Below are 27,730 nucleotides of genomic sequence, written 5' to 3' on the forward strand. Positions count from 1 at the left end.
ACGGTAGCCCAGATCCTAGACGAAAGGGTATTTAGTTACTTCGGGCTACCCGAGATTATCCATACCGACCAGGGGAGCCAATTTGAATCCTCATTATTCCAGGAGCTATGCGACTTGTGGGGAGTCGATAAGTCTCGGACCACCCCGTACCACCCCGAAGGGAATGGGGTGGTCGAGAGAAACAATCGTGTGTTGGGTGACTCCCTACGAGCTCTCTTGCTGGGCAGAGGACAGGAAGATTGGGACCAGCTACTGCCACAAATCATGAGGACGCTGCGAGGGTTACCACACTCCGCGACTAAAGAAACACCCAATTATCTGATGTTGGGTCGGGAACTACGTCTTCCTGACCAATTGCAGTATGGGAATAGACTAGAATCATTCGCAAGCATACATGAGTATGTGCAGACTGTCCACGACCGGTTGATACAAGCCCATACTCTCCTCCGAGATAGGCAAAAAGATATTGTGTCAACCGACGCGAGAGAGCCTCCGTTATTCAATGAGGGTGACCTCGTGTGGTTGCTAAGCAAGCGGCGGAGAAGAGGGGAAAACCCGAAGCTAGCGGCCAAGTACTTGGGGCCCTATCGCGTGTTGAGGAGTCACGAAAACCACACTTACGAGATAGAGAGGTATGGACAGCGATCTATCCAAGCAGAGGGAAGGTTACGACTCTGTCGCCCCAGTCCGGTGCAACAAGGACGAGCCCCAGTTGAAGTCGAGCCTGCTCGCCGTCCCAACATGAGGGGCCGACCCAGAAGGCAAATCGCACGAGGAAACGATAACCCAGAAGTAGTTATTTCAGAGTTGCCCCTGCCTAGCCAACTAACGGAGTTGCGAATACCTCAGTCGCCAGGAAGGTCAGAAGCCCTTCGAATTCCCAGGAGGGACCCCTTGGTTCCACCAGGGGAGCACAATCCTACCTTGATGATTGACCCCGACCCTGGCGACGAGTCGATACCCGAGGAAGAAAGAGCCACAGAAAATATGGGAGCCCAGGCTAGTGATACCGGGGCTGGAGATGCACCACGGCCCCAACGAATCAGGAGGCCTCCCGCGTACTTGGCCGATTACGACACTAGCACCGTCCAATCGGGAGAAGCCCTCGGAGTTCAAGGTCAGAAGGCGGCCATTTTGGGTCCCAGACAGAACGCGCTCATTACTTGTTACCAACTCGAGGCGCACACACCTATATCTTTTCTCAACATGGAAGTCACCAAAGAAACCGTGAAGAAGTCGGCACCGATTATCGGAGCTTTACCCCTGTTGCCAGAAGTAAAGATCCTGCCACTGGAGCTCCACCCAGCGCCGGGTGAAACCCTGGACGACTCAGAAACGGATTCTTTAGATAATCACGTTCCACACCCCCCACTACCAACCAAATGGATTGCGGCAGAGACAGCTAAAACGATCTCGAAACTATGTCGAGAGAAAGGTACTAACTGTCCATTGTGCCAACAACTACACTCTACCCCTCGACGGCGCAGAATCCACATCGCCCAGCACTTTACACGCTTTTTCTGCAAATGTGGGAGAAATTCTACATCTCGAGATACTATTGCCAAACATCAGGCTCGGATCAAGGATGCCGAAGTAAGGAAGGCGCACGGTGGAAAGGGAATTACTATATACGAGGTCGACCGAGATAGCTACCCGGCCTGGAGCAAAAAGGTACAATTAAATAATCCTCCGGCCTTTGAAAAGCCTATACCCTACGGGCCAATTAAAACCAAGCCACCTACACGAAGAGGACCTCCGGCACCTCTCCCCTCTCCCCCGAAGAAGAAGTGGTACAGTCCGCCTAAGCTGGAACGACCGGTCCCAGCTCCTAGAAGGTTGACGACAATAGGCAGCATCCAGAGCCGGCTGGGGGACGTACGACCCCGGGTTACAGTGGACGCTTTACGAGAAGAGGCCTCCAACCTCCGACGGGCGGCTCGTCGCCTGGAGGACCTGGCAAATCGCATGTCGACCTCCTAGATGACCCGGTCGACATGATTTATCCGTATTTCTCTTGGTATTTAGTAATTGCGGTTTCTCATATTATTATATTCCCTTTTCTTTGTCTGTTTCGTTGTAGCTAGTTGGTGTGTTCCTATATTTCTTGTGTTTTTTTTCTTTTCTTGTGGTTTTTTTTTTATATATATAGCCGGTAGTCGTCTATAGGGGCGGCGTGTGTGATGGAAACCTGCAGTACCATCTCCTTTTTGGTTATTATCATTAGAGTTGTGTTCTCTTGTGTTATTTTATATAGTCACGCCCCTAGAGGAGGTTGGCCTTAGCCACCTCATTTGCATATTCTGTTATATTTAAGGCCGTGTTTATCGGCCTAGAAGTTGTTCAATACATGCTTTGCATTTGGACCCACACTCTTCTGTTACCTTGCGCAATAACAGAATCACACTGAGCACTTATTTACTCCAAGTCTCAGTCTACGGACTGTGCTTTGGGAGTAGAGTATAGAAACACTGTCGACCCCGGTCGACCTCAGGTCGACCTTGTCGAACGAGCATAATATCACTCAGGGAGCAATTCCCCGTGTAAGGTGGTTGTAGTAGACCGGTGGTGTAAGCCGACTGAGTCGCCTCCGCGTGTTGGTCAACGGGCAACACTTACACGGCCCCTGTGGAAGGTGAATGCAGACCGGTAGAGTAAGCCGACCCAGGTCGCCTCTACGTGTTGGTCGCTGGATCCAACACAAAATGAAGGTGTTTGTTTGTTTCTGTGTAATTAGTACTACACCGGCTGCTGTGCCTAATACAGCTCTACACTGATTGCAATAGCTTTGCTGCCCATGTGAGTTTAAACATTTTTTCTGACCAACATTGTAAGCTTAATGCAGACTGAAGTGTTTAGCTTAAAGCCATGGAAGTTTGGTATTTGGTAGGAGTATGTGTACAATTATGCCATAGTATAGCCAGTTGAATGATGTGTGTATTAGATAAATAGCTGTTAGCAGAACTGGAGGTATTAAATTCCAATCCAGTGCGCAGTGGATTTTTTATTTCTAAAACTTTGTTGCTATGACTCGGCACACATACAGATCAACAAAAACAAGCAAACACTAAGACTTACATACTTATAGATTACATTCAAACATTGGCCAAGACCTAAATAATTTTAACCTTTATTTTGCAGTTTCAATTTGAAGATTCTGGTTCTATGCAGGATTCTTTTAACTGTTCAAGCCAAAAGCTTGCTCTATACATATATAATCTATCTATGTGAGTATTTATCATTTCTAAAGTTAATATAGGTTTGACTAAATTCTCACGCATTCTTTCCTCAGGTTTTAAAGGCATGGGAAACCCCTCGTATAACTACTCGCCATAGCAGCTAAATTATTTGGCACATATCCAACCTTTACAGTAATTTTATGGATGGTTAAAAGATGCCTACCTAGCAACTTACTAAAAGTATTTTCACGGAAAAAAATAACAGCTAGTATATCCGTTTTGAGTTTTTAAAGATTTGGGATCTGACCTCTGGAACCTGCAAAAAAGCTTTTAAACTTTTTCATACAAAAAATATTTCAAGTTTTTACAGAGCAGATAACTACTAATAATTTAAGATATTGCAAGCAAAGATGGTGATAGTTCTACAAGCTAAAATTAAAACAGCAGAAAATATTTGAAGTTGTTCTTTTTATTGCAATTTGCAATTTCAAATGATGTCTACTGCTCTTTCCGATCATAAGCCTTTGTAGTTGACTTATGAGAAGCAGTTTACTGTATGAATAATATTTGATTGGGTGAAATGAGTAATCTTCATTAGACAGATAACAGTTTCCATTGCAGTTCCTTCTATTTGAAATCAGCTTCATCAGAGATTTTTTCAAAGAGAACTCACGGACCTCTCATTAATAAAAGGCAACTTTTAAATCGGTGTTAAATTGTAAGAAATGAAAAGGCGCAGTATAGATGTCATCACTTTATTTTTATGGTACAACAGCATTTGCTGTAAATTTGCGAACTTTCATGCAATTACAAAATTCTGTACATCAATTAATGAGATGACAAAAATGTTGGCCAATATGAAGTTTAAATCCATGCGACTTACTAAACGGATGCTTTAATCAACTGAGCTAAGGAGCCACCTTCCGACACGTCAGAACAATGGTTCTAATCAGAGAATATAGATTGATATGTGGCAGAAAAGCAAATAGACAGGCGCACAGACCGGCTGACAGACAGACAGACAGACGAGTGGAAAATTTTAATAATGATATATATAAAATATTTAAAAAAAATTTTAATTTTTATAATTTTTTTTAAATATATATAACAAAGGTTTATTATGTCTCATTGTATAAAGGCTTACACTAATCGTATTAAGACTTTAATATTATTATTTTTAATTATTTAATATTAAGTCTTGTAATATTAAACACACATTTAATTTGCTGCCATTTGCTGTCAGTTGCTGTAAGTGCTGCCAATTAGCTACTATGAAAATACGAGCTGATTGCTGTTCAGTTTAATTAACTGCTCGTAACAGGCAACCACTAGAGAGAAGATGAGGAATAAACTACAAAGTGCACTAAGGTTGGATGAATTTGACATTTGATAATAAACATTATCTTGCCAGGCAAAAAGGAACAAGTACTCAAGTATATATTGTGTTAACTACAGATGGTTTTTGGAGTTAATATACAAGAATATTAAAGCTTTTACCTGTTTAAACAATAAAAAGTCACACATATGTTTTAAGATGATCAATTTAGAGTGTAAAAATGTCAATTTGATGTTTATTTGACTTGTTTCAAGCTCGCTCTGAGTAGAGTTTAATTTAGCACTTGGGGATATACAAGCAGAAATTTTTACATAAAATCTTATAAATATACAGTGACTATATATTCCATCTTATTTAGTATATGTGAGAGTAATTTAATTGTCCATATAAACAAATCACAAAGTCTATCTTTCAGTCTTTTCAGCTTTAGTCGATTAGTATCTAACCATGAAAAATCCGTATCGCAGAAGATTTGATCTCAGAATCTCCCTTTATCAGGCAACAAACTAACCGATTGAGCTATTAGAGTTGCAGTGGATTCACTGGGCAATATGAGTCATTATCTAATTATTTAGGCTAAATTACGCATAGCACTCTGTGTTGCTATGTTTAGCAATAAAGATACTTGCTTACTCAAATTAGCCATTGGCAATATGCTAGGCTAATGGCAAGTGGCAGGCAACTACATTACCTGTCACTGTTTATATGCTGTTTTTAATATCCGTGCAACGCCGGACATTCGGCTAGTAGATATATAAATCTAAGTATTTGTTTGTCTGGTTATAGAAATAAAACATGCACTCTTGCAGCACGTGTTAGCATTAGGAATAAAAACACTGCTTTGTACTGGAACTTGAAACAGAAACACTGGTTTTGCGGACAAACGCCCCAACCTTTATACTATACTCCATACTATAGAATAATTGGGATATACTCATTACATCTGCCTGTCTTCAATGGTGCAGGAAACTGCCAGTGTACTAAAAAAAATATGTCCCAAAACCTCCTTAAACCTCTATAAAAGTATGTGTATATAGCATAAAGTTAATTGAACTTACAGCAGAAACAGAAATAAAAAAAATACTTGGTAATTTAAAAATTAGAATGGTAAATGTTGTATATCTTGATTCAAATTAGAAATTTTATGCAACTTTTTTTACTACTCAATTAACACCTGGCATCCAGCTAGTTAAAAATACGAACCCACATTTCATCTTATCTAGTACATGTACAGGTAAATTCAATTACAGGTAAGTTGAAGAAAATACTTGAACTACACGTAAATCTACCAGTGCAAAATCAGTGGTTATACACACTCACAAAGGGTCTTTTATATCTAAGAGCTGTCTGTGCACAGATATCTGGTCACTGGCAAACTCATTGAAGTTATTATTCTTCAGGCCTCTTTCATATCTCTCTTTATCCTTTTGACTGAGGTCTTCCTCGTTGATCATCACACCTTTTCCTAGTTCTCCTGAAACATATAAAAAACAGATTTATCAGCTGTACACTTTTATTTGTCATAATTATACGTAATACATAAACATCTTCAGAAAGCATATCTTATGAAAATCAGAACATAAACGGTAAAGTATTTCATTTTCAGTTAATTCATTTACATTTTTTGTCATAGATAGGTATGAACCTTGTTATGGTTTTGGTTATTTTAATTTATAAATAAGGCATTAAATGAAATCCTATTTCTGCGTAACTCTGACTAGTCATTCTCTCTCTTCTAACTTTTACTGGTGAAATAATTCCATTTCGTCACACATGCATACACACGCATGCAAACTCCTGCACAACACAGCATAGCACGTAATACCATACCACACCACATAAAAACACACACACATACGCATACGCACACGCACGCACGCATGCATGCACACACACACGCAGGAATACACATGTACGCACATGCATGCACACTCATGCTCACACACGCACGCGCATGTACTTTACATACTTTTTCAACCTCTGATAATTTACAAGACTCACTATTTAATGATATTCTTAAAGTTTTGCTAATGTATACATCACGTATGCACAGTTTGAAAGACAAATTGCTGGAGTTAGCGTAAACCCAGTTTAGTACAGTTAACCTATGAAGGAACATCGTTTGTCATAGAAAAATGTTTTTTCTACTGAAAACTGATACATTGAAATTTTTGTGATTTGCTTACAATACTATGACTATCAACATCTGCTTACTTGAAAGATAGAAAAGTCTTGCTTCAATATATCAGTTTGAAAAAGTTATGTTGATGTTTTATTTTGGAATCATTATAGACTAGTTCCTATCACTTCTTACCCGGAAGACGAGGATTAGCGACGGCTTTACTCATCTGGGAAAGAAGAGATAAAGGTCCGACATTACTGTTTGAGTTTACATACTTGAAAAAACTGTCTTCTGGCTTTTTTGGTTTATGTAGGGAGGTAGGAACTTCTACAATCTTTGACACTTGCTTTGGTTTGTAAAACTCATGATGATTTGTTTGAGTTTCAGACCTAAAACCAAGATCCAAAGCTAGCCTCATCAAGGAAATGAAAATAGCAAACTCTATGTGGCTCATGCAGATATTAAAATGAATACTAATGTGCTTAAAATCACAACAAGTGACTTCATTAGACACAAAGTATACAGCCTAATTGTATAATTTAAACTTTTAACAGGAAATTAAAAAAACCCGACTGAGATCCTCTAATTTCTCTACAAGAAAACAAATCACTAGAGTGCAAAGCAATGAATGTATATATTTTTAAATATATATCAATACAGTCAAGAGTAGGCATACAATCAATTTCATATAATGATTTTTCCAGGTGCTCTGCTCTTGGTCGCTTCTGCTGCATCTTTAATAGCTTTTCACCTTGGTTTGGCTTTGCTCCTTGGTAGTACGGTCAACTCGCCAGTCAACCCTTGGCCGACTGGAAGTATTACTAGGGATCATAATATTTGTTGAGTCAAGGTTTGGCCCTGTTGCGGCATCGGTCACCTCGGGGTCGGCTTCTCTCTCTGATCTGGCTCTGGCTGTTGCGATCGTTACCCACAAAAGCAATAACTTACTAATGTGGCTATGAAATGCCTAATCAGTTTTATAACAGTTTAAAGGCTGTTAACTTTTATCGCTAAAGGCAAACAACTTATTAAAATAAAAACAATTATTAAAAGTAATACAATTATAAGTCAAAATAAGAATCATTAAAAGTTGATTTTATATCCGCCAAGAGTCATATACTTCAATTGATGAAAAAAGAAAAGCTGGGTTCTACAAACTCTGCTTTTAGTACAAATACGTAAGCAATAACTGTACAAATGATTACGATTTTGTGAACGTTGATCAGTCTAGTTAGAGTATTTACTAGGTGATAGGCAGACAGTTTCATGTAATTATTACATGCTAGTTGTTATTATCAGAATGCTGTCACTGTCAGCATCTATTATTATTACCAACTTATAACTCACCTTCTTAGCTCCAATGGTTTACCATCATGATTAGCACTTCCCATAAAGATGACACAAATGAGAAACCATATTATTGTAGCATAAGCTATAAGCTTGATGAAGAATTGGATGGTTTTTATCCTTGCCATTTTCAAAACCATATCAAGCTTTATTGAATATAAGTAACAGAATCAAAAACCAAACACTGTCTACATGCAACCAAGTTAATATTATTAGCTCATGACCCTAGTAGCTGTAACAGTGAGTGATTTACTACAAAAGGATGCCGGTCAGTATAGCCTTATCAGTAAATATGTGGCTGTTAGTTACATGATAAGGTAGCTAAAACAACAAATTAACATGTCGCGATATTATTAGTAATGCATTTAGGCCTAACACTGAAGTATGTATTGATATTTTAGCCTTAAATTGTGATGTTTTAGCTTTTAATATCCTCAAGCTAGCCATTAATTTTTGAGTTTAGATCTGAATCTATCTCCATGTTTTAATGGAGTTATCTTAACATGTTTTCCAAATAAAATGAATTAAATCTCCTCCTCAGTGAGCATGGTAGATGTGAATCAATGTTTTTTGTACATATCTGCTTATTTATTTTAATTTCAGTATTTTTAATTCGATCTTAAATCCTTTTATTCACCGGTAAATCATGACAACTACAACTGTAGAAAAAAAATATAACTCAGAAAATACTAACTAATTGTATTAGTTTATAGTTGTGTACAATATAATTTTTGCATTTGTGAAAAGGGAGTACAATTGTGTGTATACACAGACTTGTGTATGACTTATATGTCCATGTAAATAAAAGACTGTTTGACTTTATTTCAGTCTATTTGCTGTGCAACGTAGCTTCAAGTAACTTATTTAATTATAAAACACGCCAGCAGTCTAATCGCTGAAGCGGATAAACCTGAAAACAAGCGATTTAACGACATTGACTATGGCATAGATTTGTGTACTAATATTGTAATGAGCTGTACATTCAAATGAATCACCAGCTCGTATCGACCTGAAGTGACTCAGAACCGTCCAGCTCAGCTTGAGTCGTAGACAAAGAAGGAAGAGCCTACAGTTAAACTCAGATACAATATATAAGAGCGACGAAAAGGAAAGACAGAAGCAGTATGCGCCTGATAATGTGCTGTTATATTCCAGACAATATAAAATGTACACAAAGCAACTCTATATATATAAATCTAAGTGTTTGTTTTTTTTTAAATCTTTTTATTAAACCCTGTGTCCAGTTAAAATGATTAAAATGTAGCAATAAAAAAAACCAAGTAGCAGATAATTTAATCTCAGAACCTCCCATTCACAAGGCGACAAGCTAACCTATTAAGCTAACCTATTAAGCTAACCAATTAAGCTAACCTATTAAGCTAACCTATTAAGCTAACCTATTAAGCTAACCTATTAAGCTAACCTATTAAGCTAACCTATTAAGCTAACCTATTAAGCTAACCTATTAAGCTAACCTATTAAGCTAACCTATTAAGCTAACCTATTAAGCTAACCTATTAAGCTAACCTATTAAGCTAACCTATTAAGCTAACCTATTAAGCTAACCTATTAAGCTAACCTATTAAGCTAACCTATTAAGCTAACCTATTAAGCTAACATATTAAGCTAACCTATTAAGCTAACCTATTAAGCTAACCTATTAAGCTAACCAATTAAGCTAACCTATTAAGCTAACCTATTAAGCTAACCTATTAAGCTAACCTATTAAGCTAACCTATTAAGCTAACCTATTAAGCTAACCTATTAAGCTAACCTATTAAGCTACAGGGATACAATTGATTATTTGGACAGATAGTCATTATCTGGGTTAAAATACTTATAGCGGCTCTGTATTACATACAACGCTACTTAAGCTTGGTCTTACAGGTCTTAATAGTAATTCTAGCAGTATGTATACTAGCTTACTAAAAGTAGCCAATATCAGCTACATTACCCGCCATTGTTTATAAGCTGTTTTCACCACCAGTGCAACGCGGTGCATTCGGCTAGTATATACTAAACTCAAACACACTGAGTTATTCTTCAGAGTTTTCATGTGGTGCTGTTGAACGAGTCTTGCAGGTTTCCTTCACAGTATATTTACTGCTCTTTGACAAATGATTTGCTCCCCGGCAAACAAGTGATGCAGAAGTAACGATTGCTAACAATTACCTTTGTGCTGATTCAGATTTCCGCATGTAAGTGAAGTGGCCTAGGCCTTGCTTGTTCCATCCGCTGTACAGATAATCACTTTAACAACACGAATGTTGATGAGACTTGTCATATATTTACACTCTGACCTAATTAATACATGATTTAAAAATTTTATGACCCACAAATGACCTATATATTTCTATTTTGCACAATAAACTTAAATATAGTTATGTTACAGTGCCGAAACGGGGTTATAATGCTACAAAAAACCTAAATAAAATTCTATCTCACAATGGAATTTGTTCTTGAACACAAAAATTTTAAATACAATTACAACTATGTAACAGGAACGAGCCAGCGCTTCTTGTGATATAGAGTTTCTGCTATTAACATAATAAAATACTACTCTAGAGACAAAACCAGTTATCTGGAAAACAGCGAAGAGGGCGTGTAGCCAGTGAGATTAAGAAGTTAATCTTTACTTGCAAAGCCAGTGGCCAAGAGGATTGCTGCTATTCTTGATGCTTTAAGACGACAAGCTTGCCGTTCAAATCTTATACTAGTATGATAAATATATGACCAAGTATTCATGCTGATGACTTGCTGCCATATTCTTTACGATGTGGCCACAACCAAAGCTGATGTAGGTTGTTAACATCACAAGTGTTCATAAACAGTTCTCCTGCATCTGAACCTTCTATACACAACTGAGATATACAATGCTTGATCAGTCCACTCTGAAACAAATAAAGGTCATTCAGAAAAAACTACGTACACTTGCCACATGGACTAATCGTTCAGTACTATGGAAAGGTTACAGTGAATCTTAATGAAAAAGAGGAAGTAAAAGTCTGGTTTGGTTACTCTTTTACTCTTTCACTACCACTACTATTACTAATGCTACTACAACTACTACTACTATTACTAATGCTACTACTACTTCTACTACTATTACTAGTACTACTATCACTACTGCTACTACTATCACTACTACTACTACTACTATTACTACTACATACTACTGCTACACCACTACTACTCCTACTACTACTGCTACTACTACTGCTACTACTACTACAGCTGATAGTACTACTACTATTACTACTACTATTACGATTACTATTACTACCACTACTGCTGCTACTACTACTACCACTACTACTAGAACAACTGATAATACTATTATTTCTACTACTACTCCTAACAGCACTGTTACTACCAATGTTCTTTTAGAGTTGCATAGAATCTGTTTGACTCATTAGTAAAATCACCTTATGAAAACTTACTGCAAAAAGCTTTTTGGAAACCTCACTGAAGTGCCTATAGGCTTTCACTCATAGGAATTTTTTTCTGTCACTAACTAGCAATAAATTTATGTTGGTCACTCTCTAATATATTTTTCACCTATTGAGTTGTTTATTATATTTAAGGCTTTGGTGATGCAGCAGATGCTTGATTCCTGGTTTAACGGAACTGCAACAAGCAGTTGTATTCTTTCTACTCCCACTACTAGTTGAAGTGTTCTATGACAAACATACAAAGTCAGCATCATCAAAAGTGAAATAGATTGGTTTTTTCATTCAAATATTAACTATTTTACAGCCAGAGCAAAATGTATAGTTCTGTTTAAAATAATAACTAACAGTACCAAAATTGACTTCATAGACTGCCTTTCAAACTTGCTGTTTTTGTTGCGTCAGACTAAACATACATGTAGATAAGGTGAGTAAACACTAAATAGCAGGTGACTAAAAACGTTTTCAATTCAGTCTGAATATCAGGCCCATAATCTTATAACGTGTTTCATAGAGAAAAGGTAGTTTTAGAAATATTTATAAAAAATACCAGTAGGCATTTTAATAGCCACCGAATCTTTGCTTAAAATTATCCGAATTTTCATTTTATAAATTATTTTGGGTCTGCTATTGGAATAGTATTAGTTTATAAGTTAAATAGTTTGATTATTTTTTGTACTATATTTTTTAATGAAATCAAACTTACCGAAAAACCTCTATTTGAACACCACCTTTATTTGAACGTTACCTCTAATAAAAAACCACCCTGTGAGAAGAGTTGAAAAATTGAGAGCCATTGCTTTCAAATAGAGGTTTTACAGTAACCATTTTATGGTAAACATTCTACTTGCCCCGCTAATGTTACTCGTTCACCTAGTGAATCTAATCTTCTCTTGTAAAATATGTGCTATATGTTTTATAGTTTATAAAGAGCATATCCATTTTTTGTCATTTAAGTCCTCTAACCTTTAATTTTTGTTTAATTTAATACAGAACTGAAAAAGTACTATCTAAAATACAGCCACGTTTAGTAATGTCTTATAATGAAAATGCATTTTTCAGTTTTTAACGCTTTGAGACAGTCATGTTTGAAACTAACAAAGTGACACACTAGTCCATGCTGGGTAAACTTCATGTTTGCATCTATGATCAGACATTTCCATCATGTTTTGAGTCTACAAAAGTGTAAATGAACAGCACCTAAATTGATTGATATTAAACCACCCCCCCTCCCCCCTTCCCCAGTTTCCTTCATTTCCTTGACATACCTTTTGATACAGCCATTCCTGGTTTCCTTTCACACCATGACAAGCATATGTTTTCACTTTACCGCTGTTGGCATAGTCAAGACAGACCTCATCTCGTCTTATTTCTCCTATCTCACTCATCAACCAGAGCTGATTACCTTTGAGGCTGTCACACTTTTGAAAACCAATAGGCACGTCATCAGAGAGGTAGTCGGATGGTCCATCTAAGCAGTAGTTGTTAGCCTTATTTTGTATCTGCAGGTAAAAACCAGACAGTAGTTATTAGCTTTATTTTGCACCTGCAGGTTTGAATTAAGCAGTAGTTATTAGTTTTATTTTGCACCTGCAGGTAAAAACAGGCAACGGTGGTTAACTTTATTTTGTACGTACAGGTGTAACCCAAGAAGTAGGCTACATATTATTGTTTTCCGTACCTGCCGATATGTTTATTCATTGAGATGTTAGGGTATTTATAATGTACTAAGGTAAGAAAAGCAAAGAAGAGGTGACACAAGTTATCCATCAAACTTTACATGTAGTAACATGCATGCCAATTTGAAATCTGTGAATCGGGTGTTTCTTCTAGCAATTCACAGAAGTGTCCCACTGTTCAGCCACACAATAATATAAGACTACCTCTTCAAAGGGTTACTCATACCAAATCTTAAAAGATTTTTCAGAAAGTATAGATATTTCTATCGTTTGAAATTTTTTTGCTGTTTTAAGTGAACTGACATCCAAATGTTTTAAAATTAAAATCAACAAAACTGGGTACATCTTTTTTGTGTTTAACTGTGATACAGTTTTGTAAATTTTAACTGTGGAACATTCGAACATCCAGATCACCTAATCAACAAACAAAATATGAAATGATAAAAAATATCTGTAATTTCTGATAAAATATTTTCCAAATTGACCTAAGTAACCTGGCAAATATACAGGTTGAAACTCCCTTTATAGTTGTCAAAACTCTAAGCTACACGTAGATGTTCTATTTTTATGGAACATCCAACTCGCTCATCTCTGCCTATTGTACCTGATAATATGGGTTTAGAGGTAAAAAAATAAAATAAAATTTCATGAAACATACTTGGCCAGAGTGTATTGCTTGGTTTGGTATAAACCTTTCAGGATAAACATTTTTCAAATACCAGTCAAATGATTTACACTTCAATCTCTGCCTAAGCTTGATCCTTGAAGATATGTCTCCATAGTCTCCCTGAAATATGATAAAATGGTCACATTATATGCGTAAGGAGTTGTTGCTCCAATGCAACTAAGTGGCAGAGTGTCTTATTCAAGTGGGTGTTTAAAGAATTAGTGAGCATTTGGAATTGTGTCACCTTAATGAATCGCAAGTCACCGTAATGAAAAGTAAGCCGCCTTCATATATATAACGTCACCTTAATGAGTGGTAAGTCACTTTAATGAGTGGTAAGTCACTTTAATGAGTGGTAAATCCCTTTAGTGAGTGGTGAGTCACTTAAATGAGTGATAAGTCACTTTAATGAGTGGTAAATCACTTTAATGAGTGGTAAGTCATTTTAATGAGTGGTAAGTCACTTTCATGAGTGATACGTCACTTTCATGAGTGGTAAGTCATTTCCATGAGTGGTAAGTCACTTTCATGAGTAGCAAGTTACTTTAATGAGTGGTAAGTCAACATAGTTGGAGAAGTGTTGGTAAATCTATGTAATATTGAAATGTATACTTACTAGGTCCTGATTCAACCGCTCATAGTAGAAGTTCTTGTATTCATCCAGCCAGACCTCTGCCAGTCTTATGCTGTTCTTTTTTATTATGTTCGCTGCCTTCGCAAACTTATATGGTATCCGAGTTCTAAAATTAAGTGTCTATAAGTTATACTGACGCCTTTTCTGGATGTATGGGTGACATTTGCATTAGGTAATGAACATTTTTTTCTTAACATACAAAAACTTATGTTGTTTGCAGTGTTAATAATGATAAAGAAATAAAGCACTTCTGTAAATTTGGTACTTTATTAAGGTATTAGTAAAACTTTTCATTAACTTTTAACTTAAACTGATATTGGTGACCAACTTCTTGGTTGTTATATAGCAATCATAAGCCAGCTTTCAAAATGATTGCAAAAGAAATGCAACTGATTTGAGCAAATACTTTTGGACAGTAAAATTGTAAATTGTTCATAAATTCATCTTCTTTTTTTATTTTTTAAACTGCCAATCAAATGGGTTAATAATAGCTAATTAGAGGAGAAGGAAGAAACTGTCAAAACTTGAAATCTTGCTTGCAATTAAAAGCTGACCATAGCAGGTGATACAATTGGCAGTACTGGTAAATACAGTGGCCTCCTTAATGCTCCCTGAACATAGCAAGCAGTAAAACTAACAGTAGCGATAAATACAGTTGTTTCCTTAAGGGGATAACTGTACTTATAGGCACTGCCAATTTTATCACTTGCTATGGTCAGGGAGCATTAAGGGGGCTAATTTATTTATCAGGCCTGTTAAGCCAGGTTCCCATATACGTCGCTATTAGCGATGAAATGGGAACGTATGCGCCGAAGGCCGCCGAGGACCGCCGGTGGTTGCCGGCGGCATCGCAATAGTTTAGCGCTGTTCAAATTTTGCAAATGGTCGCAGGCAAAACATTCCCGAAATGCAATGTCCGGGTGAAGGTCACCATTATAGGAACGGCATGGCGAGCAAACATTTTATTTGATTACGCAATTATGTTTACGATATTATTAACGATGTGGCTTTATGTGAACATATCCCGCAGAGCCTAGCGTCTTACTGAGCAAGCGTTTTACTGTGCATGTTACCGCCGGAGTCTAGCAATTGATATGGGAACCGGGCTTAGTTTTATCCCATGCTCCGTTAAGGGAGCATTAAGGAAACAACTGTACTTATCGCTACTATTAGTTTTATTACAAGCTATGTTCAGGGAGCATTAATAATACATTACACATAAAGCATTTTATTCTCAGTATTAGTTTCGGCTGTTAACTCTGTGTCACTACTAGACTAGTAGTGACTAGTAGTACTAGTTCAGTGATTACATTTTAGTATAATGAATATATGGACATGCTCTTCAGTCTTGGCTAATAATTAAAATAGAAAGAATTGTTTGAGCAGAAATGGTTGTCTGTACGATCTTTCTAGATTTTTATAAAAAGCTAACCAAGATGAATAAGGCGCAATTATAGAACTTGAATACACACGAGTATGATTAAGTTGATGTGCTGGTTAATTAAATAAAACCTGATCTCACCTGAAAATATGACCAACACGTGAACAAGGGATGATTTCTAGGGTACCTCCACACATCCATATTCTAAATGATATCTCTAGATTCTCTCCACCCCAAATGTCCATCCCTGCATCATAAGTACCCAGCTCTACAAAGTAATCCTTGCTGATTGAGAAGAGGCCTCCAATCATTGTAGGGGAATGGACTGGTGCTACCTAGGACACAGAGATAATGACCAAACATAGAAACATATATGTCTGGTTGGAAACTTCAAAAGCTTCCTCCCTTGTAGAGCAGTTATATTTTTCTTTTCGTTAATAAGTTGATTTCTCAATTTTTACCCATGAGGTCTCAAACAATCCTCTGTATATACTTGCCAGTTTTCTAAATGTGGTATGTTTCTTTACATTTGGAAGGAAGTCACAATGTTTTTTCTAGTTCTCTGTAGTAGCTAATACCAATCAAAGTTGTAACTATTTTACATTTCTGTTTTAAGTTTGCAACTGGTTTTGTAAGAAATGTTATTTTATGTTAGATTTAGCATCTGAGTTTGCCCTGAGTACCTTTGATCTAAGCCCAAGATTGTAGCCAATGTGATATACCATCATACGTATGTAGTGACAACATGTATACTAACATACGCTGAAACAGTATAATGTACATTAGTATAGTCATTAGATATAACAATGACTGGTACTGAAAGCAACAACCAAACTTGCACCCGCTAATCATGATAAAGTTGTAACTAACTCCTGCCTGAGTGTAAAATAGTACGCATATGAAAAATTGCAATTTCAATTACTCAGTTTTAGCTAGTTCTACTTCTTTAGGCAATAACTATATTATTGTTGGTCATTGTCCATCCGTCTCTTTTTATGTCACAAAAGCTATCTTTATTCTCTAATTTGCATAATTATTCAGATGCTTTGAGAGGTGGGAGGTGGGAGGTTACAACAGTTGTTGAGCATGTCGTTGTAATAAGCTGAATGTCAGAGGTTTGAGCCCACATTTGAGCCCCATATTGGCCATAATATTAATCATCCCATTAATTGTGTATACATAGTTTTGTGATTGCATAAAAACTGGCACATTTGAAACAACTACTATAGTAACACAAAAATAAAGAACTTTACCATCCATACTGCTCTTAATCAGTCCTGATAGTTTAAAATTGATGTAAAAGTTATATTTGAATAGTGAGGAGCCTGTGAGTCTTTTTTAAAAGAAAATCAAATTAAGCTGATTTGAAATAGAAGGAACTAAAATTAAAATTGCAGCTCTCATTACAATGAATCAAATATACATATAACATAATCTGTTTTTCATTCATCGTTTACAAAAGTTTATGAATGGCTAGAGCGGAAACTATCATTCAGCTGGTTGCCTGGATATATACATAAATGTGGAGTTTTGTTGTTCTTCAGTATGTCCAGTTATAGCTATTATTAGAATAGCTGTAGCTGGACAACGCTGTCGCAATGTCATGGTGTACCATCATTTGAAGCCTAGGGCTTATTAGCAAGCCTACTGAAGTTTTCTATTGGCAATGTGCCAGGCTGATAGCAAATGTCAGGCAACTCTCATTACTTCTCGTTGTTTATAAGTTGATTTTAATACCATTTTCCATTGGCATTGTGCCAGGCTAATAGCAAGTAGTAGGCAAATTTCATCATTTCTCATTGTTTATAAGCTGATTTTTAATACCCGGGCAACGCCAGGAGGCACAGCTAGTTATCATATACAGGAGAGCTGTTTCGCTGTTTCTTAATTCTAATACAATCACCAGTTGGCAGTCTAGATGCAAGATAACTTAGTACATGCAGACAGACCCTGGTTCAATCTTTAACATCTCCTAATCTTTTTTAGCACAATACTTTTAACTATTTTACATTATCTATTACCTTATTTTTTCTTAGATTCTTCTCATTTTTTGGTGGAATATACCAAATGAAATGTAAATTCCAATCGAAGCCCCCGACATAAATGTCACTTCCACTAGTTGCTTTGTATTCTAGAGTCATGTTGTCAATTGTATTAATGTCTGGAGTTACAACTGTTGTTCTGTTGATCCGAATCTCATCTAGCAGAGGCTCCAACCACCCTGAAAGACAAAGGAAATGCTGAGCTGCTTTGGATGTATCACATTGTGTCAAAAAACAAATAGTTTGCTGTAGGATGCTTTAAATACAAAGGTTTTGTTCAAGAAAACTGGCAAATTTTTTATGGTGATTAAGAAATTTAAAGGTTAATTTTTTGCCAAAAAGTATGAGGTGGCTCAATAAAATTAGATAATAAAGTCCTGAAATGAGGAGTGCTAAAATAATTTCCCAAGTTTGGGACATTTACTATTTTATGACTGAACAGGGAGAAGTCATTTTTACATTACTTTAATAGAAGTGGTTCTACGCCAATTAAAGGTATCAATATCTTTCATGGCTTGTGTCCTCATTTTTATACGACGGTTTCAGGTTTTCAACTCATTTAATTCAAGTAACATAAATTAATTGCATACAAAATCTAACAATTATTTTGAAAATTTCATTGCCATCTACTTTAACAAATTATCCGCTTTCTCAGCAGAGAAAAGTATTTTAAACTTTATTTGTTAAACCCATTTATTTGATTTTACTGCTTACTGTTGTCCTTCCTTTCTTTTTATTTGTTTTGTTATAATTGTATAACATAATTTTAAAACATTCCTATTTAAAATGAAATTATTGCCAATATAATAATATATATATAATCAGGTATACATAAGTCATCAAAATTTCGTAACAGAATCTGTTAGCTGTCTTTTATGAATTATTTACAAATTGTGTTGCAGTGGTTGCAGAGCAAAACATTCATAATTTTATTGATGAAGACAGCATAATTCATAGGTAAGTTCCAGAAAAAAATGGATAAAGTTTCAAAAGAAAGACAACAGGGATAGATTATACCAAAAGGCTTAAAATGGCATTTACATTTGACCTATATTCTATTCACTTAACTTATAAGTCAATATAAACTGTATAAAAAACCAAAAGCTGATATACTTCTCAATTTTCTCAAAAGGAAAGTCGATATACTACCTATGCTAGTGGATAAAACTGTATAAAGTTCACACCCCCACATACCTTCAGTACACTCGATGTGTGAGTCTAAGAAAGTCAGCACGGCACCAGATGCTGCCTTGGCACCAGCCAGCCTAGATCTGATTAGACCTTCCCGCTTCTTCATTCTGATTATTTGCACTATACTTAGCTTGTCCATGTAATTTTGGAGTTGCTCACCCAAATGGGCTACAAACAGTTAATGAAAAATAAACAGTTATTGTTAAAATCAAATAAAGCTGTTCAAATGGTTGTTCAAATGTTGTTTAATGGTTGTACAAAAATTAATTTTAGACATGAAGTTTGAGATGTTTGAGGTGCTAGCTGTGTAATTGCTTGCAAATCATTGCTATGTGAACACTCTTCTTAAATAAGCTTAATAATATGATTTAAATATATTATACTTTAAATATGCTATACATAATATGAGGCAAATCAAGTTTTAAAAAGTGAACAACATCGACTTTTAGTAATTGGGCTATCTGACAGGAATGGCAACTTCAATAAAGCAAAACCAGACTAGTCGATCTTAATGGCATTTTCTATCACTTACATTTTATAACTTGATTAGCCAGATGCCAGGCTTTGCATGGGTGTTAAAAACAGCTTATAAAAGTGGCAGGTAATGTAGTTGCCTGCCACTTGCCATTAGCCTGGCACATTGCCAATGAATAATGACCAAAGGCATTTTGTAACCTTTACCTTATATAACTTGATAAGAATATTTTAACACGCCGTCAATGTAGTTCATGCTACTGACATGGTTAATACTGCGGGTATGATTAATGCTACCGATATGGTTAATACTGCCAATATGGTTAATACTGTTGATATGGTTAATACTGTTGATATAGTTAGTACTGCTGATATGGTTAATACTGTTGATATGGTTAATGCTGCCAATATGGTTAATACTGCCAATATGGTTAATACTGTTGATATGGTTAATACTGCCAATATGGTTAATACTGTTGATATGGTTAATACTGCTGATATGGTTAATGCTGTTGATATGGTTAATACTGTTGATATGGTTAATACTGTTGATATGGTTAATACTGTTGATATGGTTAATACTGTTGATATGGTTAATACTGTTGATATGGTTAATACTGTTGATATGGTTAATACTGTTGATATGGTTAATGCTGCCAATATGGTTAATACTGCTGAGATGGTTAATACTGTTGATATGGTTAATACTGCTGATATGGTTAATACTGTTGATATGGTTAATACTGTTGATATGGTTAATGCTGCCAATATGGTTAATACTGTTGATATGGTTAATACTGCTGATATGGTTAATACTGTTGATATGGTTAATACTGCTGATATGGTTAATACTGCCAATATGGTTAATACTGTTGATATGGTTAATACTGCTGATATGGTTAATACTGTTGATATGGTTAATACTGCCAATATGGTTAATACTGTTGATATGGTTAATACTGCTGATATGGTTAATGCTGCCAATATGGTTAATACTGCTGAGATGGTTAATACTGCTGATATGGTTAATACTGTTGATATGGTTAATACTGTTGATATGGTTAATACTGCTGATATGGTTAATACTGTTGATATGGTTAATACTGATGATATGGTTAATGCTGCCAATATGGTTAATACTGTTGATATGGTTAATACTGCTGATATGGTTAATACTGTTGATATGGTTAATACTGCCAATATGGTTAATACTGTTGATATGGTTAATACTGCTGATATGGTTAATACTGTTGATATGGTTAATACTGCTGATATGGTTAATACTGTTGATATGGTTAATACTGCTGATATGGTTAATGCTGCCAATATGGTTAATACTGCTGAGATGGTTAATACTGCCAATATGGTTAATACTGCTGATATGGTTAATACTGTTGATATGGTTAATACTGCTGATATGGTTAATACCGCTGATATGGTTAATACTGCTGATATGGTTAATACTGTTGATATGGTTAATACTGCTGATATGGTTAATGCTGCCAATATGGTTAATACTGTTGATATGGTTAATACTGCCAATATGGTTAATACTGCTGATATGGTTAATACTGTTGATATGGTTAATACTGTTGATATGGTTAATACTGTTGATATGGTTAATACTGCCAATATGGTTAATACTGCCAATATGGTTAATACTGCCAATATGGTTAATACTGCTGATATGGTTAATACTGTTGATATGGTTAATACTGCTGATATGGTTAATACTGTTGATATGGTTAATACTGTTGATATGGTTAATACTGTTGATATGGTTAATACTGCCAATATGGTTAATACTGTTGATATGGTTAATACTGCCAATATGGTTAATACTGCTGATATGGTTAATACTGTTGATATGGTTAATACTGTTGATATGGTTAATACTGTTGATATAGTTAATACTGCTGATATGGTTAATACTGCTGATATGGTTAATACTGTTGATATGATTAATACTGTTGATATGGTTAATACTGCCAATATGGGTAATACTGTTGATATGGTTAATACTGCCAATATGGTTAATACTGCTGATATGGTTAATACTGCTGATATGGTTAATACTGCTGATATGGTTAATGCTGCCAATATGGTTAATACTGCTGAGATGGTTAATACTGCTGATATGGTTAGTACTGCTGATATGGTTAATACTGTTGATATGGTTAATACTGCTGATATGGTTAATGCTGCCAATATAGTTAATACTGCTGATATGGTTAATACTGCTGATATGGTTAATACTGCTGATATGGTTAATGCTGCCAATATGGTTAATACTGCTGATATGGTTAATGCTGGCAATATGGTTAATACTGTTGATATGGTTAATACTGTTGATATGGTTAATGCTGCCAATATGGTTAATAGTGCTGATATGGTTAATGCTGCCAATATGGTTAATACTGCTGAGATGGTTAATACTGCTGATATGGTTAATGCTGCCAATATGGTTAATACTGTTGATATGGTTAATGCTGCCAATATGGTTAATACTGCTGAGATGGTTAATACTGCTGATATGGTTAATGCTGCCAATATGGTTAATACTGCTGATATGGTTAATGCTGCCAATATGGTTAATACTGTTGATATGGTTAATGCTGCCAATATGGTTAATACTGTTGATATGGTTAATACTGTTGATATGGTTAATGCTGCCAATATGGTTAATACTGCTGATATGGTTAATACTGTTGATATGGTTAATACTGCTGATATGGTTAATGCTGCCAATATGGTTAATACTGCTGAGATGGTTAATACTGCTGATATGGTTAATGCTGCCAATATGGTTAATACTGCTGATATGGTTAATACTGCTGATATGGTTAATACTGTTGATATGGTTAATACTGCTGATATGGTTAATGCTGCCAATATGGTTAATACTGCTGATATGGTTAATACTGCTGATATGGTTAATACTGTTGATATGGTTAATGCTGCCAATATGGTTAATACTGCTGATATGGTTAATGCTGCCAATATGGTTAATACTGCTGAGATGGTTAATACTGCTGATATGGTTAATGCTGCCAATATGGTTAATACTGCTGAGATGGTTAATACTGCTGATATGGTTAATGCTGCCAATATGGTTAATACTGCTGATATGGTTAATACTGCTGATATGGTTAATACTGTTGATATGGTTAATACTGCTGTTATGGTTAATGCTGCCAATATGGTTAATACTGCCAATATGGTTAATACTGTTGATATGGTTAATACTGTTGATATGGTTAATACTGTTGATATGGTTAATACTGCTGATATGGTTAATACTGTTGATATGGTTAATACTGTTGATATGGTTAATACTGTTGATATGGTTAATACTGTTGATATGGTTAATACTGTTGATATGGTTAATACTGCCAATATGGTTAATACTGCTGATATGGTTAATACTGTTGATATGGTTAGTACTGCTGATATGGTTAATACTGCTGAGATGGTTAATACTGCCAATATGGTTAATACTGTTGATATGGTTAATACTGCTGATATGGTTAATACTGCTGATATGGTTAATACTGATGATATGGTTAATACTGTTGATATGGTTAATACTGTTGATATGGTTAATACTGCCAATATGGTTAATACTGCTGATATGGTTAATACTGTTGATATGGTTAATACTGTTGATATGGTTAATACTGTTGATATGGTTAATACTGCTGATATGGTTAATACTGCTGATATGGTTAATACTGCTGATATGGTTAATACTGCTGATATGGTTAATACTGTTGATATGGTTAATACTGTTGATATGGTTAATACTGTTGAGATGGTTAATACTGTTGAGATGGTTAATACTGTTGATATGGTTAATACTGCTGATATGGTTAATACTGTTGATATGGTTAATGGCGCCGATGTGGTTAATACGCTTTACCTTGCCAACTTCTCAATCTAATCGACGAATTAATTTGATTACTCAAGCTCTAAGTAGCTGAATAAACAAATTATATTTTCAATCAAATAGTTAAAATAATTAAACTATTTAATTAAATAATATTAAATAAATTGTATTAAATAAATTTAAGTAGTGATCTATCAAAAATTCAGCTTTTGTAGTCAATTGTCCTAAAAAGAAATTCAGTATAAGTTAGTAAACTGTTTGAAACATGATATTCATTTAGTTACCGAGATGGCCAATAGAACTCACTGTAAAACACCCGATAACAGCCCAAATTATCTTTTTCATAATCATTTGTGATTAGAGATTAATTTGGAAGCAATACTGCAAAGTCGAACTATACAGAGATAAGCTTACATCATTCATGGTTAACTAAAAACGTTTTTTAGTGGAAAGGTAATTTATCCCTCATTTCTTGTGTAAATTAGTAAGAACGAGGTAATATCAAAACATTGCAATCTACATAGATATAGCCATAAGCAGGTGCTTCAAGTACTCTCCATTTAAAACTGTCACTAAGACACTTACGCATATCAGAGAAATCATCAACCAGAATAATCTCCTTGAGAAGTTTAGAATCGGATCTGTCTATAACACTGTGTACTGATCGTAGCAAGACTGACCAGGCCTCGTTATGAAAGCACATGATCACACTTGTGTCCGGTAGATCCTTTGCATATATCTTTGTTTTACACCTGTAGTTGAAACTTATATCTGAACTACGAGTAGCGCCTGCTAACTTTCATAAGGTAAATACGGTATTTTGGTGAGGTAATACTAAAATAAATTAATTAAAATACTGAAATAAAATAAATTTGTAATACTACAGAAAAAATAGCTATATTTATTTAAAACTATTTCAGTTTCCTTACAATAACAATCGGGAGGTTTTAATTCTTTGAATTTTGCCAGCAGTTTTTTCAAAAATCCTGAGTAATTAGCAGCAAAAATATTCTAACACTTTTGTCTCTGGTATGATTCGTCGTTTTTAGGTAGCAACAAAAAGTGAAAATGCAAAAGATACAAACAAAAAAGCATTAATTAAAAGACAATAAAAATATAAAAATTAACTTACCAATCAATAAATAGAAATGACAGAATGAAAGCGGAAACCAGAAATCAGAAATTAAAAAACCAGAGAGTTTATGAGATAGTTTGTTAGCTAAAAACCTTACTTGGTGGCAGACAATAAAATAAAAATATGAAATGTGTTTTTTATATAATATATTTCAATAAAGTGTCAATATTGCTGTATAGAAATGGAAAAGCCAAATCGACATCTATGAGGTTGAGAAAGCCACACACCCAATCTTAACAGGATTATGTACACAGTGTAGAGAGAAATATGAACACTAGAGCTGACACTATGAACAAGGTAAATTTCTAAAGAAAAGTACTTTACTAAGAACGGATTACTTTGTTTATGTCAGGAGAAAAAAGAGTAAATGAATAATGTTAAAAATTTGGAAAAAAGAACAAATAAAAGCTGAAAATTGTTTGACAATTAGTCTTATAGTAGTCGGAAGTTTAAGATATTAAGCCAGAGTTTTATTAATAGTCTTCAGTGTGGTTGTCTTCAACAGAACTGCTCAAATCTCCAGGCTAACCAGCTCGACTAGCAAGGTACTAGTAAAAGCCAAAGGACCTTCATTAGCAAGAGGGCATCTGACTTCAACCAAATTATGCCTCAGTCAATTTAAATATGAGAATAGAGGAATTTGTCAAAATGGAAAGTTTTGTGATGATGAAAAGAACATGCAAAATATTTGTCAGTGAAGTTGTAAGAGTTATGGGACCATTTGATTTTGCCTAACAAAAAGGCAAAACTAAGACAGTCAAAAAGGGTTATTTTACATAAGCGATGTTTCAAGTTTTTGCTTTAAAAGAGCCTTATATTGTATGCATGTGAATAGGTGTTTTTCTACATTTCACTAGAACAACTTTACGGACTAATGGCAGAGCAACAAAAGATAGATGATTTTCAGTTGCCCTCTGTTACCGCACTACTGACAATACTGTTTCTAACAGAAGGCAGCCTAAAACACAAATTTCCACAGCATGAGGACCTGAAGCTCATTTTTGCTAACAGCAAACACAAAACTTTAATTGCTAGAAACTAGAAATTTCCCTGTCATACAGCCCACGACCAAAGTGATATTCCACTGTCATACAGCCCACGACCAAAGTGATATTGGAAAAAAGAAAGGGTACTGATGGTTGAGCAATGCAATATTAGCAGTCAAATGGCACTGCAGTGCAATAGGATAATTGCAATGGTAGCTGTAATGTACTGGGTGTGGGTGTTATTATGTACAACAATTAGCAATAATGAAAGGAAAGGATTGTATGTTTATATATCTCCCCCTGCAATAGGAGAAATGCAATATTAGAAGTAAAATGCATTGATATTGTTAGAATAACCAATATTAGTAATATAGTAATACAGTAATAATAGAAAACCAATGCACAATTTTGTTTACATTTCAAAACGTCATAGTTAGCGATATCAAGAAATTGTGATATTTATATAGATTTTTAGAAAATCTATTTAACAAAACTATTTAGAAAAAATAATAGCAGTAACATATTGCCCATCATCGATGTTGTTAGTGTGACTATAACACTTCAATAGTCATCCAAACTTATAATTAAATATTGTAATAATCTCATAAGAATCGTTAGAAAAAAATATCATCGTCGTGTCCTTTACCTTCACTGCGTTGGACATCAGTTAGAATATCAAAGTACTCAAAAGTGTATAAAATGTCAGTTACTTTGAAATCGGCAAAAAAGAAACGATTATATTTCAGTACTCCTACGTTAATTACAGAAACCTTCGGCAATTCGACAATGCTATAGACTGATGAAATGTGCACGTTATTTTTTCACTTAATGGTTCTATTCTCTGTCGCTCGGCGCTTCAATTGCCGGTCTTAATTTTGATGAAAGTAAGGCTTGGAAGTTTTAATAACGATTTTCGGCCAAATTAATCTGTCTATTTGTGTATAATCTGTTCAGATGGGTAAGTTTTAAGATACTGTTGACACTTTTCAAAGACTTGGTAATATATTTAAATAGGTTTATATGTGTTTTGTATCGTTATTATACTTAAACGACTTAACACAAAATGGTTGAATTTGTTAATGAGATTTCGGTACAAGGGTTTGTAACGTTGTTGATGAATAATTTTCCGGAGTTGTGTGCACATGCATTTATCATAAAACTTTCAAACATTCGCTCCGCTCGTTTGGTCGTGGGATAAAAATTGTTTTACTCTACATGTGGGATATGATAGTTCCAAACTATACAATAAACAAAAATGAAACATTAATTTGTCATTTACTAGCTTTTGCTTGCTAATGAAACTGCGTTTCTGCGCCTACCCGAAGCAAACTGGCCAAAGTATGAAGCAAATGACTTGGCCAAAATAAAGAATGGAAGGCCTTTTAGCTTTTTTTATCTAAAAACCTCTTTCAATAGTCGAAGCAAATTTTCTACCGAAAGTGTTTCGTAATTTCAAAGTTTCATATGCTGAGTCTTTTGTTAGTAAATATATTTAGTATTCTTAGTATAGTATAGCTCTAAAGGAGTTTGACTTATCAGGCTAACTGCTTCTTATAAACAGCAGGAGTCACCAGCTAGAGTGCCATTAACAGCTTTACTTTCACAAATGATCAGCGGAAAAACTATAACATAAAGATGGGAATTGATTAATTTTTTGGAGGAAACATGTGACTTTAAAAAAACAAAACATTTTTGCCATGACCAGAAGCATGAAAAAATTGTTGAACAGCAACAGGTTTATTTGCTTAGATTAAATGAAAAGCTAAGAGTGTGGTGCTGGTTACAAAAGGGCAGAGCTGATGCATAATCAGCCAATAGTTGGTATTCTAAATTCCAAAGTAACATCCACAAGTAGCAGATCATAACCATCTGGTTTGTGAGACAATAAAAAAAATACATTTTTTCAAAATAATTTTCTGTTACTTATTTTTTTTGTTACAGCTAATTGAGATCCCAGTTTTGGGAAAAAACAAAATAGATTAATATTTTGATATTAAAAATTTGAGAAAGCATGGGGATGTGAAAAATATTTTAGATGCTCTGATGAATGCTATCAAAATGCACATTTTATTAGAAAGAAACTCAAAAAGATAACATTTTACGTTAGAAATGTCAAAAAAAGGATGGAAAATAGATGCGTGGAAGTGAAATGTGGATAGCAATTAAACCAACTTGTAGGAAAAACTCACAAATATTTGAATGGCTTGAAGCAGGTAAATATTTGA

The 27,730-nt window shown here is 35.0% G+C and overlaps 2 protein-coding genes across 2 annotated transcripts in view; both read right to left on the reverse strand.

Annotated features, from left to right (window-relative positions):
- The window catches only part of LOC137387953 (polypeptide N-acetylgalactosaminyltransferase 5-like), a 31,282-nt gene extending 23,173 nt beyond the window's left edge, over positions 1-8,109 (reverse strand). The window contains exons 1-3 of the mRNA XM_068074470.1: positions 7,982-8,109; positions 6,947-7,023; positions 5,833-5,989 (exon numbers count right to left, since the gene is read on the reverse strand). Coding sequence (XP_067930571.1) covers positions 5,833-5,989; positions 6,947-7,023; positions 7,982-8,109 — 362 coding nt within the window. The remainder of the gene's footprint in view (positions 1-5,832; positions 5,990-6,946; positions 7,024-7,981) is intronic.
- An 863-nt stretch (positions 8,110-8,972) lies between these two features.
- Positions 8,973-27,730, reverse strand: part of LOC137387954 (polypeptide N-acetylgalactosaminyltransferase 5-like) — a 32,752-nt gene continuing 13,994 nt past the window's right edge. Inside the window, exons 4-11 of the mRNA XM_068074471.1 lie at positions 23,970-24,136; positions 19,028-19,192; positions 17,813-18,012; positions 15,933-16,126; positions 14,393-14,516; positions 13,768-13,896; positions 12,699-12,932; positions 8,973-9,047 (exon numbers count right to left, since the gene is read on the reverse strand). Coding sequence (XP_067930572.1) covers positions 8,973-9,047; positions 12,699-12,932; positions 13,768-13,896; positions 14,393-14,516; positions 15,933-16,126; positions 17,813-18,012; positions 19,028-19,192; positions 23,970-24,136 — 1,288 coding nt within the window. The remainder of the gene's footprint in view (positions 9,048-12,698; positions 12,933-13,767; positions 13,897-14,392; positions 14,517-15,932; positions 16,127-17,812; positions 18,013-19,027; positions 19,193-23,969; positions 24,137-27,730) is intronic.

This window comes from Watersipora subatra, chromosome 2 (assembly GCF_963576615.1).
Source record: "Watersipora subatra chromosome 2, tzWatSuba1.1, whole genome shotgun sequence".
Lineage (NCBI taxonomy): Eukaryota > Metazoa > Bryozoa > Gymnolaemata > Cheilostomatida > Watersiporidae > Watersipora > Watersipora subatra.